The sequence below is a fragment of the Terrapene carolina genome, unplaced genomic scaffold (genome assembly GCF_002925995.2).
Source record: "Terrapene carolina triunguis isolate 2854851 unplaced genomic scaffold, T_m_triunguis-2.0 Scaffold131, whole genome shotgun sequence".
Taxonomy (NCBI): Eukaryota; Metazoa; Chordata; order Testudines; family Emydidae; genus Terrapene; species Terrapene triunguis.
The window spans coordinates 39091012-39105747 of NW_020664482.1; the positions used below are offsets into that span (position 1 = coordinate 39091012).

A 14736-nucleotide genomic window follows, 5' to 3' on the forward strand; every position below is an offset into this window, starting at 1 on the left:
ATTATGAAATGGAACCCAAAACATTCTCACAATTCCCTTGGAAATAAAATTCCATTTCTTCGTTTGCTGGTGGTTGATTGCAATGCTTCGTTTTGAGAAAATCAAAACATTTCAATCCAATTTCAACTGTGATTAATCACGTTATATTATACAAATTGGAAACAATACGTCATTTTGAAATGAAAAATCAAATCGTTCTGTTTCAGAAGGGACACTGCCCCTAAGAAGTGCAGAGGCTGCTCTTTCACCCTTAGCACAGTGTTCTGTTCTGATTAGTTTTTACAAATGAAATTTCATCAAAACTGACATTTCGATTTCAATGAAATGGCATTGTCAGTAGGAAAATTTCCAACCTGCTGTGTTTGTTACCCTGTTCTTTCTAAACTTTTCGGCTACACTGTCCAGGGTCATCTCTTACAAAGCCTCCAACTTCAGCGTGACCCGCTGCAGCCAAAGTTCCAAGCCAGATGTTCAAGCAATGCTACTTTCATAAAGAGTTGGAATGACTTTGCAGGGACTAACTCAGCTGGATGTGGAAAGTTTGGATTGCAGCAGAGCTACTGGCGCCATTTGATATTTTACCTAATGAAAAGCCCTGATCTCGGCTATGGGCTGCTTTTGGTATCCAATGCCAGGCGGTCTCTTGGGAGTAAATCCTGAGAGATGGTGAACCACTGCAGGGATTGCAGGGATTCAGCATCTCTCAGGATGTGGAGTCTTTGCTTTGGGCCAGATCTGTTGGATCATTCATTGTGGTGGCTTGTCGCTCTCTTCTCTTATATCCTTGTAACAGACTATTTGAGGCCAACTATTTTTCAATCTTTGGGCTCTGATGACCCTTGGGCTTCATTCTTATGGCCTCTCATTCCACTTCCATGTAGATGCTCTACACATCTATAACTCCTTATCAGCGTTTTCAGATTCCCTTCATCTCTGTGTTCCATGTTGTCTTGTGATGTCTCAAGCTGGGTGCAAGCTAACCTTTAATTAATGCAGAAAAATCCAGAAATGATTTTGGGGGGTCCTATTACTCATTCTCTTAGGTATTTGTCTTTGGGGTCTGATCATATTGCCCAGCCTCCCAGGCAGGTAGAGACAACAAATGCATTCAAGATAGCGAGGCACTCAGATACTTATGATAATGGAGGCCAGATAAATACCTAAGACAGACAGATATGATCCCTTCTGACCTTCAAGTCTATGAGTCTATGAGATTGATCTTTCTCTTACTTGCATTAATTTAAAACCAGTGTAACTCCACTGAGTACAATGGAAACACTCCTGACTTAAAGTGAGTGCAGTATAGTGTAAATGCAACTTCCATCCTGATGCAGCAGCACTTTATACTCACTTTTCACAGGTTTAAATGAGTCCACAGTGGTGTGAGGCAGTGGAGCATCAAGCCCAGTATTCTCACCTCTTTACTCAGAGACACCCTGTCATTTAACCTCTGTGCCTCAGTTTCCTCATTGGAAACAGGAGCATATTGATCCTGAGAGACGTACGTCCCAGGACCGCAGTGAGGATTAATGAATGTTTGAAACGTGCTACCGAAATGTTAAGCACTGTTTTCCAGTTGTAGGCGCGATAGCTTGTTGACACTATGCAGATTAATCTGCAGCTCAACTGTCAAGAGATTAAACTCATTTTGGTCCTTAAAAAGTGGGAAGCTTGCACAGCCCTGGACAGAGCATGCCATAGGATCACCTCTGCTCGGGCCCCGCCAGGGCCTAGGGCTTTCGCAGAACCATGGGCTCAGGTTCTGTCCATGCCCAGGAGAGGCACACCTACCTCATGGTGTACAGAAGGGTGCCATTGTCCACCAGGCGCAGCAGCTTGTTGGGTGTGGTCATGTTGTGGGCCACTGATTTCTTGCCATTGTGAAAGAAGGTGTCAGGAGTCCAGATCTTACTGGCCAGCAAGTTGTTAAGGGGGAGGACCTTCATGGGGCCATCAAACTTAAGCCGCTCGTCTCTCCAGGACTGCCGGAAAAAGACATCAATGGTGTATTCCTAGGGAGAGAGAGGAGAGCAAATCAGACCTGATTTTATCTAGTTCTTCATTGCAAGCCACCCTGTAAGCTCCAGAGAATGAAAACCGCTCCCTTCATTGAGTGCAATGGGGTTTTGGGAGCACTGCACTCATGACTGTGGACCGGAGTGGCATTTCAATCATTGGAGTGGGAACAAGAGGTATTTAGCAGGGTGACATTCTCCAGGATTGATAAGACCCTAAGGTAAGCTTGAATTGCTACCTCTGGTATAATGACTTTACATGAATACCCCATAGTATTCATCTACATCTTTCATCTCAAAGTGCCCTATACACTGCACATATGCCATTGGGATCATACACCAACCAATGAAATGCAGCCACCCCTAGGGTGGCACTGCTCAGCCATTCTGTATCAGCAACATTGCATAGCAGTTTCAGGATAACAGGAAGCAGAGGATGCAACTGACACCACAGGCAGATCCTAATGATTTCAACTCATGTGCTTAAATATAGATTCAGATGCCTAACTTTATGCAACCATGTTTGAAACATCAGGACAATACTCTAAGTCACTTTCAGTCCTAAATTGTTGTGCAGTGCTGCCAAGCACCATCAAACAGCTACCACTTTTCACCCCAGAGGTGGCTGCATTTCAGTGATGTGTGTAACGGTTCCCACATATGAAAGGTCAGGACTCGGGGATCCTGCAGGCATGCCATTAGCACTGAATTAATAATATAGAAATCAATTTTATTCACTGGGAGAACAGAAATGAACTTTCCCAAGAACGAGGAACCCAGAAATGCAGGAAATGTGTTTAAACCTGGATAAAATTAGAATTAGGATAGGGCACATGGGGCCAAATTAATCTTGGTGTAACTCTTTTTGAAACCAGTGGGGTTACACTAAGGCTGAATTTGGCCCCTTAGAGGCTTGGGCTCAGGTCTTCATCTGAAGTAAATTGATTAGAGCTGAGTGAAATTTGTCACACACTTTTTTCGTTGAAAAATTCAGATTTGGTGACACCAAAATGTTTCATGAATTTCTGTCAGTTTTGCCAAATTTTTCATTTGCGGAAAAACGTTCTGAAAAGAACAAAATGTTTCATTTTGACATTTTCAAAATGCAACTTTCCAATTTTTTCAGTTTAAAATGACTTTTCATCCTTTAATTTTTAAAATAAAGTTCAAAAACATTTTAAAATGGTGGAAGCAAAACATTTCATTCACACAAAAACAATTTTTTTCCAGCTTTTCACTTCACCCATAATTTTCAGTCCAACCTGAAATGATTTTTTTTCTGACTTTTTGAAATTGCCAACAAACTGAAAAATCTGTTATTTGTCCAGCTCTAAAATTGATGTTATTCCATTACAATCAATGGAATGATGTGGATCTACTACAGCTGTGGGTCTATGCCTTCATTTTTTTCTTATGCTGAATCAAACAGAACTCTGACACATGACATCTTCGTCCAGATGCTGCTGACCACAAGGTATAAATTCCTAGCATCAAATTCTGCCCTGCTGTATGAGGAATGCAATCCAAGCTAAACAAACAGGAACACAAGCGTGTGCCAGGCCAGGGGCATTTGTTCCCATGATTTCTCCTCTCTGAAATCCCCTGTACATTTTAACCCGCAGTTTGTAGTTTGACCGTGGTCCCTTTGGGAGCCTGTAAACAACCATCTTTAACAGAGAGTGCAGCAATCTCTCTCCAAGGCCCCCTGAAAGATTCTTTGGCAGCGTGGGGACAAGAGGCCCAGCAACAAGTACAGTGAAACAAAGCCCTGTGCTCGCCATGTCAGGAGAGAAAGAGTCCTTGTCAGAGGGAGAAGAGAAATCTAGTTCAGGACCTTCACTCTGATGAACAATTTCCAAACTACACCACAGAGAACACAAACTCAGCTCCTCTTTTTCTCCTTCTGTACTAAGAGTCTTATCCTCAGAAGAAGAGAAACCATGGCCAGGGTCTCTTTCCTCTGGCCCCCAGTGTTCTTCCCATGTGAGGGCAGTCCCCCAGTTCAGATTCACCTCCTCCCAGTGCCTGCACCTACACACCATTCCAGGTGAACCAAGAATTGTAGGTCACATTCTTCTCCATCCAGGGCTGTGACTAAAATCTATGCCAGAGAACCACAGAAACATGGCTCAGGTTCCTCTCCGCTGCAGGGCCCCTCTCCAGAGTCTCATCTTTGTTCCAGTTAACAAGCTGACGGACAGCTGGAATACCCAATATCTGACATTAGTGTGGACCTTATCAGCCAATGCTTTTCATGTTGAATAGCTCGTGAGGCTGGAGTCCCCTCGCCCCCACACGTCAGACAGAAGCAAACAACACTCCTCTGTAGTTAGTAATCAGCTGCTCTCCGCTCTCAACAGCAAACACTATTTGCCTCACCTCCCAGATCCCTCATCATCATTATAATCTGTCTGAATCTGGATGCACAAGGCAGACTTTCAATTGCAGATAATGATGGCTGGGTACGCACAGGGGCTGGATCATCAGACAGATGCCAATGTGGAAGGAGTGACTTCCTCACTTTTCTATCTAAGATAGGAAAACAATCCTGAGAAAGGTGCAAGTTCATCCTCCTTTCCCTGTGCGGTTCTCTCTTGAACACCCATTTCAAAGTGTGCTCAGCACCAGAACTGCATGCAGTAGCACATCTGCTATGTATGGGCAAAATCTATGGAACTAAAGCATGCAAGGGGAGAGAAAATTTATTATTCTTTAACTGTCTTTCTAATTTTAAATTCATTTTGTCAAATCACACAGCGGAGAATAGTTTCCTCTTTTCAATACCTCATATTTCTTCTTCACAGTTCATTATCCATGCTCCCTTAATCAAATATGCTCCACCTTGGAAGTAATTATCAGATACTCCCTAAGGCCTGGGATTGCTGAATATATTATTGGTCTTTGGTGCGGTGTGAAAGAGAATAAGATGGATAGAGAGAACGCAGATGAGATTAATACTCTCAGCTAGAGTGACATTAACTTAACTTTTAACCCTGCCGGGAGTGGTCCTTCCAAAGCAAGGCAGACTCCTCTGATGGGGGGAGGCATCAAAATGAAATTCAGAGATTTAATTCTCCTCTAATCCTCTGATCACCAGTGCTAATAGTCTGTGGGGGGGCCCGCTGGTAGAGCAGCAGGAGAGATGTCCGTGGCTGAATGAACATGGAGAATGAAATCCTCTAGGGTCCAGAGGTTTGGAGGAAGGTTGTTTCAGGACACTGATCCTGCCCAAGCCTGCTTGGATTCAATTCTTGTCCCCCTGCTAGGGAGAACCTTCAAGCCAAAGTGAGCATCCAGCAGTGTGGGGAAATCCAAGAGGAAATGACACTCAGAGATGAGGCACACACCAGGGTGTCGGTCCCCACTAATGATGCCAGCATGTAATTTAAAAATAAACACAAACTACCAAATCCTCTTTTTGTGCAATACAAGCTGCAAGAAATGCTTTTGAGAAAGCTCACTATTAATTATGCTCCAGAGTTCTGTTTTAATTAGAAGACAAACTGTTGAGGGAATATAAACCTAGATTCACTCCTCAGGCCTTTTCATTAATAATTTTCCTTAAACATATCAGAATATGCCAGTCAGTTCACTTGTTTTCTCTGTCTCGCTTACCCTGTATATTTGTTTCAGGCACTTAGAGCAGTTTGGTGAAGGAAAGGGGATGATCCGCCCCACTTACATAGGGTCAGAATCTGACACTCTTACTAAGTAACTTACTCCATGAGTAGTCACATTGAAGAAAGCGGGGTGGGTTATGAAGAAAGATGCTACTCAAGATGAATAAGGGCGGCAGAATCATGCTGTAGGAAGCTCTTGCTCTTTTTGTGGTACTCCCTAATTTGCTTCCCTTTGCACTCACTGAAAAAACCCACAAAACACCCTCACTTGATCAGGCAGGAAAAAAAGGATTAAAAGACATGATTCATGCTCCTCTAAATCAAAAGAACGAGCAGGTGTCTGAAGTCACGCAGCCTCTTTTTGATGGGAAGCGGCACAACATGTCCCAGCAATTGGAGATACAATAAGGTGTCATTGGACCACATTAGAAAATACTTTTGGTTTCCATGGACTTCCTTCTGGTGGGTAAACATGTCTCTCCTCCCCTGTTCCTTCCATTCACTTGGAAGTCGCAAATGGCTACGCTGAGCAATGAAACATAGGGAGAAATCCTGCTCCCTACCCCCACACTGATGTCAATGAAAAATACTCATCAAGTTCAATAGGGCCAGGATTTCACCTTTTGGCCCATGTCTACACAGGGATAAAAAAACCGCCGCATGGCCACAGCTGTCCAAACCAGGATCAGCTAACTCGGGTTCGTGGGGCTCAGGCTCTGGAGCTGAAAAATCTTTGTGTAGATTTGTGCAAAGCCTCCAGCCCAAGCCCAAAAGACTCTACATAATAATTTTTAGCCCTGCAGCCCGAGCCCCGCTAGCCTAAGACAACTGACCTGGGCCAATTGCGGCTATGCTGAGTGTCTTTTAGCCCTGTATAGACGTACCCGTAGTGTGCAAAATAGAGCTGTGTGAATAACTGATTTTTTTGTTTTGTGAGCAGTTCTAAAAATAATAATAATAAACAAGAAATAATTTTGAGTCGACACAATGAAAAATTTTCAAGTGTTTTTGTTGAACCAAGAAGTTGAAAAAAATTCATTTCAAGACGAATGAAATGTTTTGTTTGACCCAAACCAAAATGTTCTGTTTCAATTTGAGCATTTTTTTCAATATGTCTACATTCTGGAAATTTTGAAACAAAAAAGTTGTTCTGAATTGAGAAACTGAAATGATTCATTTTGATAATGTTGAAATCTTTTGACATTTGTAGACTGTTTTTTGTTGGTGCTTTTTTCTCAACATGAACAATTCAACAAAACTGACATGAATTTGCAAAACGTTTTGGTGTTAACAAATCTGCATTTGTCACTGAAAAAGAGCTTTGGTTGAAAACCTTCACCCAGCTCTAGTCCAAAGGATACTGACAGAAATTCCTTAACAGATTACACTGGTCTATAATTTTTGAGAAGTCGTCTGCTTCAGAGATAAAATGTGCTATTTATTATGTATTTTGATGTGCTGAATTCAAATATGACAATTAAAACAACTGATTGGAACTGTTTCTAAGATATTTAAGTTTTTACATTTTATGTCTATGTATATTGTGTAGATAGTAGAGTTTTAATCATAAATTGTAAACCTAGGTCTTTTCATGTGTTTATGGTTGCTTTACATGATAATATTTCACCTGTCCTGTTTATGTAACACTTTAAAAATCAGCAAAAGGGTTATATAAATAAAATTTATTATGAAACAAAAGGCAAAAAACTATTCTGTACATAGTTTAGTCCTATTCAGTGTCTACTCGGCGCTTCTTGGCTTGTCTCTTGTATTCATTAAATGGAGCATCTCTTGTCACTGTCCAGCAATAGTCTGCAAACACTGATGGGCTCCATTTGCCCTGATAGTGTTTCTCCATTGTTGCAATGTCCTGGTGAAATCGCTCGCCGTGCTCGTCGCTCACTGCTCCGCAGTTCGGTGGAAAAAAATCTAGATAAGAGTGCAAAAAATGTATCTTTAGTGACATGTTGCAACCTAGGCTTTTGTATGCCTTGAGGAGGTTTTCCACCAACAACCTGTAGTTGTCTGCCTTGTTGTTTCCGAGAAAATTTATTGCCACTAACTGGAAGGCTTTCCATGCCGTCTTTTCCTTGCCACACAGTGCATGGTCAAATGCATCATCTCGAAGAAGTTCACGAATCTGAGGACCAACAAAGACACCTTCCTTTATCTTATCTTCACTTAACCTTGGAAATTTTCCATGGAGGTACTTGAAAGCTGCTTGTGTTTTGTCAATGGCCTTGACAAAGTTCTTCATCAGACCCAGCTTGATGTGTAAGGGTGGTAACAAAATCTTCCTTGATTCAACAAGTGGTGGATGCTGAACACTTTTCCTCCCAGGTTCCAATGACTGTCGGAGTGGCCAATCTTTCTTGATGTAGTGGGAATCTCTTGCATGACTATCCCATTCGCAGAGAAAACAGCAGTACTTTGTGTATCCAGTCTGCAGACCAAGCAAGAGAGCAACAACCTTCAAATCGCCACAAAGCTGCCACTGATGTTGGTCATAGTTTATCCACCTCAAAAGTTGTTTCATGTTGTCATAGGTTTCCTTCATATGGACTGCATGACCAACTGGAATTGATGGCAAAACATTGCCATTATGCAGTAAAACAGCTTTAAGACTCGTCTTCGATGAATCAATGAACAGTCTCCACTCATCTGGATCGTGAACGATGTTGAGGGCTGCCATCACACCATCGATGTTGTTGCAGGCTACAAGATCACCTTCCATGAAGAAGAATGGGACAAGATCCTTTTGACGGTCACGGAATATGGAAACCCTAACATCACCTGCCAGGAGATTCCACTGCTGTAGTCTGGAGCCCAACAGGTCTGCCTTACTCTTGGGTACTTCCAAATCCCTGACAAGGTCATTCAGTTCACCTTGTGTTATGAGGTGTGGTTCAGAGGAGGAGGATGGGAGAAAATGTGGGTCCTGTGACATTGATGGTTCAGGACCAGAAGTTTCATCCTCTTCCTCTTCCTCATCTGACTCAAGTGAGAATGATTCTGGTGCATCAGGAACTGGCAGTCCTTCTCCGTGGGGTACTGGGCGTATAGCTGATGGAATGTTTGGATAATGCACAGTCCACTTTTTCTTCTTTGACACACCTTTCCCAACTGGAGGCACCATGCAGAAGTAACAATTGCTGGTATGATCTGTTGGCTCTCTCCAAATCATTGGCACTGCAAAAGGCATAGATTTCCTTTTCCTGTTCAACCACTGGCGAAGATTTGTTGCACAAGTGTTGCAGCATATGTGTGGGGCCCACCTCTTGTCCTGATCTCAAATTTTGCAGCCAAAATAAAGGTGATAGGCTTTCTTAACCATAGTGGTTATACTGCGTTTTTGTGATGCAAAAGTCACTTCACCACAAACATAGCAGAAGTTATCTGCACTGTTCACACATGTACGAGGCATCTCTGCTCACTTTGGCTAAACAGAAATGTGTCCCTTTGCAAAATCAAACACTGACAAATAAGAGAGCACGACACTGTATGATTTCTAGAGCTGATATAGGGCAATTTGTTCAGCAGAGTGATGTAAGCTTCGTTATGATTGCATCATCCATGACTTCTAGGAATAACATGATGCAATTCATATCATGTATGATGCAATACCAGCTTCAGATTGCATCATTCATTGTTTTGCCTAAAAAGCGAGTACTGTCCAAACCCAGTCATAGATTTATTCATAGATCCAGTCAAAGATGTATTTTAGTCATTTCTGGTTTAAATTGAGATCCCTTCCCTTTATAACTCACTTATCCTCTGCCATTCCCAAGTCAAGGGTCATATATACTGACCCAATAGCATATCTTGAAAACTAGAGCCAATCAACAATTTTAAGCATCATTTTCGTTCTCAGTGATCCAGAATTAGTAAAGTTGGACTACATTTATTTCAGAAGCATTTTGGCTGTAGAGCAGTATTGTACCTGGATTTAGAGTAATGCCAATTATTATGTTTGGTGGATTTCCAAAAACCAAAATGAAATTGAGAAGGAGAATTGAAACCAAAATAGAGTCTTTTTTTGAACTTCTATTGCAACTGCTTTCTGTGCTAAGCTCCCACCAAAAGCAACAGAATGGGATTTCTTGATATTTGTTACTGAGGAATGAGACCTCATCTAGTTCTGTGATTTATGCTGTACAAATTTATGCTTCCTGAATTACTGTGACCGTTGCCCTCTTGAAGATATCTCCAGCTCCCTATCTGCTGGCTGCCACTATTGCAAATGAAAAATAACAATGCACACTACCCAGATTTTATGCCTGAGCAGAAATTTCACAGGCAACCTGGATAGATTTCTTGCCACATTGTTTCCGTAGTTCATACTTTTGTCCAATTAACCTGGTACAAGAAGAACAATGCACACTCCCAGTGTCCCAGAGTCAGACTTCTGTGATCTACAGCACCTACCATGTCTGTGTCTGAGACGGGGCCGAAACTCGTCACATAAATGTCTGTCTTGACTTCAGTTACGCTGTCTGGGAAAAATAAGAGAGAAAAGTAATTAGAGAAGTATTTTCATTTGCATAGAAATGATTTTAGCATTTCATTGTGTTTTGTCTTTTCATACCAGATGCCTCCCTGCTGTAGTGTTGAATTGTCATCACCATCATGTTGTGAACAATGGCCAATTTTATAATTCATAATAGGGCAAATTCACCTCTGGGACAGCTCCATTGACTTCCACAGAGTTACACCAAGGATGGATATATCCTAGTACATTCTGACAGTGCATATTTACATAATGTACACAGTCACACAATGCACAATTTTCTATGGTTCTATCCATCTTAAATATAGAGGTAAATCCTGATGTTATGATGTCTAATCCAAAATCCCTTTGTATTTGCCAGCCTGATCAGTAGGCCATTGAATTTCCCCCCAGTTTTAAGAAACCCTGGTTTTGTTAAAGTTTTGGGTTTCTTTGACTGTGCAAGAATCAATATTTGGATTGCCTTTCACTCTCATCACATTTGCAGTTTTCCTACTTGTCTCTTTCACGAAGAATGATAGCTCTCGAAAAGCTAGTATTGACCCGTCTGCTATAATCTCCTAGCTGCCAGACTCTACTACCTGTATTGATGCCAAGTAACGTCTTATTCCAGGAATAGCCCAAAATCATTGGGAGGCCCCAACTCAGGAAAGTGCTTTAGGACGTGCTTATCCTGAAGCACTTGTTTAAGTCCCATTGTCTTCAATGGGAGTAAAGCATGTGTTTAAAGTTAAGCATGTGCTAAAGTGCTTGAAGCCAGATGTAGTGGGGTGGTCACCCACTCCTGCCTTAAAAGGCTTAAAACAGCCCGGGGAGAGGGCTGTGGCAGGGAAGGAAAAGCAGGGCTGATTGGGGAAAGCAACCTCAGCTGGGGGCCACGCCCCAATCAGGCCGAGTTGGCTTAATGAGGGCCCAGCTGGCCCTTATAAGAGGGCTGGGGCCAGGAGCCACAGACAGACTCTCTCTAGCTTTGAGAGGGAGGGACCTGGCTGCAGGGAGCTGAGAGAAGGTACCTGGAGTGGAGCAGGGCTGGGGGAAGGCCAAGGGAGCTAGGGAGCTCCGGCCTGGAAACCCCCCAGGCTGCAGCCTAGTGGAAGGCCAATTAGGTACTGCAGTTGCAGGGGGCAGCCCACGGGTAGGCAGAGGCAGCCGGTCCAACCCCCCCTTGCCTATGATGAGTGGCTTTTACACTGCAGTCTGCCCCAGTGAGCGGGGGCTAGATGGTGACTGGCAGTAGACCATGACTGAGGCAAGGTGGGGATAGAGGGTTGGGGATTCCTCTGGGTGGGGAGACCCTGAGATTGGGGGGGTATTTCCAGGGGGCAGCACCCCAAAGACAAGAGGCACCGGGTCCTGGGAGGGACACGGGGGCCAGCGGCAGTGGGACACCGGCCTGCAGAGGGTGCTCCAGAGGCTAGAAACACTAATTCCCTGAGACGACCAGCAGGAGGCGCCGCTGTGGTGAGTCACGTGCCGCGACACCAGGTCAGAGTTAAGTACTGTTCAATGTGAATAATAATAATAGTAGCTAGCTCTTATACAGCAATTTTCATCAGTAGATCTCCAAGCGCTTTACAAAGTATGACTTGCCCAAGGTCACCCAGCATGTCAGTATCAGAGCCAGGCCTCCTGGGTCCTAGTTCAGTGCTCTACTCACTAGGTATCTCATAGAAATGTGGCCAGATCTGGCCCCTAGAATGGAAGACTTCCATTAACAGATGTTAGTCTAGTCCTAAATTGATTATGTGCTCTCACTTCGTTTGAATGAGACTAGATGTCCAGAATGGTACCTCCTGATGGAATTGTCCATTTGAAGTCACTAAGAGAGATTCCTGGCTTCATCTAAGTACCTAGCATTGGCCGCTGTTGTAGATGTGATCCTGGAGTAGAAGATGGTCCATTGATCAATTCAGTTATGGAAATTCCTCTGTTCTCAGAGGGATAGTTTGTCACGTTTCAATTTATTTTGCAGCATTATGAGGCTTCATTCTGCAGTTCAAAGTTTTGCAACTAAAGTAAGATAATGCATTCTGGCAGGGTTTTCTCCTTAATGGGTAAAATATAGTATACATGTCTCTAGTTATTATGATTGGAGAGCTTCCGAGGCAGCCTGTGGCTGATATTGTTGTGCTATATATGTAACCCTTGATCTTGTCTTGATGCTGTAAAAGAAGGTTAAAGAGAAATATATGTGCAGTACACTTTCTGAAGTATACAGTAGTCAATTAGGCATTTTTCTAAGCAAAGCAAGTTACTTTTGTAATACTTAGAGGCTCGGGGTATCTCTCCGTGTCCTTCCAAGCAGGACCCAAAATGAGACACATAGCAGGGAAGAAAGTTCTAATGTTCTAAGGTTCTTTTCTTTAACATGCACTACTTTTTCTCCCTCTTCCCTTTCAGCATTCCTGACATCCATAATTTACAGCACTAATCACCATGCTGAGATTCAGGTCCAGCCATGGTCCCTGTGGTCTGCAGAATGAAGTATTTTGAGGCTCAGACAGAAATGGGTTGAGATGTTGCAAGGGAAGGTGGGTCAGCGAGAGGATCTGTATTTCACGAAGCGACCTGCAGGACTCAAGTGTTGGAGAACTGGCACAGGAATTGACGAGCAGATGATAGCAGGCTTGTGGGGGGTAGAGAAAACTTTGGTACATGCTTTTGAATGATCTTGGTGGCTTTATTTCTAAGCTCGCGTTGGGCACAGTCCCAAGGAAAATGACTGGTGTATTTTTTGCAGACCCTTCTTAGTAAGGTTAGTTTCAGCATAACTGAAACTCCCACTGTCTCCATACCAAGCTTAGCAATGAGGCCTTTGTAACAGAAATAGCTGAAGAGTGGCTGGGCCTAGGAAGTTGTGAGGGGGAAAAAACAAACAAAACAAACTTGGATGGATCTGACCTGATCCAGGGTCTCAGTGAATGCAGCCTATTGTAAACTGTCCAGTCCCTAGACTCTACGGTCCCTTTGCTCCTGCAGGATATAGCAAATCTCACTGAATTCAGTGGGATTTAGGCATACCCTGCATTAGGAGAATACGGCCCAGGATTTTTCTCATCTGGACATTGGCATGTGCTTATCCATTGAGACCTGCAAACCTAGGATGAAAGTGCACATCCAGTAACAAACTTGCCAGGTTACTAAGAGGAGGACAGACAGAACAGCTCACCTCCCTACCCTGCTGATGACTCATTCACACACTCTGATAGAGAGAGCGCAAGTAAGGACTGTCGCATGACAGGACCTCACAGTGCAGTGAAAAACAAAGCCATGCACATGATGTACTGGGACAGAGGCTGTTGGATCCAAATGGATGGGACCATTTGGTAATATAAGCTCCCAAGGGCAATGGGTTTTCCCTGGTCTAGTATGTACTTATTCCTTCCCGTCTCCTTGCATAAATGATACTTCTTAATATCATATATAGACAGCTGCAATCACAGTGTGACAATGTATTGGACAGTCCGTAACTGCATCATGTCAAAGACTGCACAGTGAATCATAATCGAGAAAGCCAGTGTCAGCCATCAGGATGTCCAGCAGTCACCATTCATCCAAGTGTCCATTTAATTAAAACAGTCACAGTCACAGGGATGTTCTGGAAACCACAGGTCAAATGGCCTCAGGAAAAGCGCTGGGCAATGGCCTCAAGCTGTAGCCAAGACTTGCTTGGTGCAGTTGAGGAGGGGAGGGGACAAAGGTGGCTGTAAATATCGCCACCTTTGTGTCCCCCTGTTCCTGGGACTGAATGGGGACCAGACCAGTTACCAAGGCTACCTCTAAACTAGGCCCAGTTGCCTGTAGCCCAAAGGGGCTGTTGTTGCAGCTGGGGTCATCAGGGCAGAGGGACACCATAGCCATTCAGCCTCTCTCTCAGGAATGAACCTTGCATATTCTGGCCAAATCCTCTTCCAGTCGTTTTGTCTGTTACAGGCCAGCATCACATTACCTTCGACAAGAGCATGATGATTGCATCTTCCACTGCCCATGCTTCCACCTTGGTCCAAAGATCACAGTAGGTCACATCTTACCACCCACACAGAGCTCAGGGGCAGCACCTTGCTTCATCCACTGTGCCCCCTAAGCCAGAGAAGCCAATTTATCCTGTAGATCCTCTACATCTAGACTATCTTGGCCATTCACCCTCATGACATGGCCCTGAGAGCCCCCACACCCCCATTTCTAGAAAAGCCAGACACACCCCTCTACTCCAACAGACTTGGGCACAAATTCCACTCTGCTTGATGTAAACGCTACCGAATTCAACGGAGTCACTCCACACCAATACATCTTGCATCTCGGCAGGGGGTTGGACTTGATGACCCTTGCAGTCTCTTCTAACCCTATGGCTCTATGATTCTACGATCAGCACAAACAGTGCTCTGTAGGGGATAAGGGGACTTCAGACAGTGGATCCCAGAGTCATAGAATTGCCAGCCTCAGTTGCTCCTCTTCTGGGCCATTCATCCTCCAAGCCTCCTCTGTGTGACAGCACCCAGAGAGACCCCATGCGGCTGGGCTTGCAGGCATGCTGGCTTCCACAAACCCTGCCCCCATGAACCCGTGTGCCTGGGGGACATCCCTGGTCATATAG

At 43.8% G+C, this 14736-nt stretch overlaps 1 protein-coding gene across 2 annotated transcripts in view; it reads right to left on the bottom strand.

The window, feature by feature from the left end:
• The window catches only part of GABRA3 (gamma-aminobutyric acid type A receptor alpha3 subunit), a 123987-nt gene that overhangs the window by 33693 nt on the left and 75558 nt on the right, over positions 1 to 14736 (bottom strand). The window contains exons 4-5 of one of the 2 annotated variants that reach the window (XM_024197936.2): positions 10061 to 10128; positions 1792 to 2012 (exon numbers count right to left, since the gene is read on the bottom strand). In XM_024197936.2, the coding sequence (XP_024053704.1) occupies positions 1792 to 2012; positions 10061 to 10128 (289 nt within the window). Of the gene's footprint in view, positions 1 to 1791; positions 2013 to 10060; positions 10129 to 14736 lie in introns of those variants that run through there. The other variant, XM_029911848.1, reaches the window with a different exon arrangement.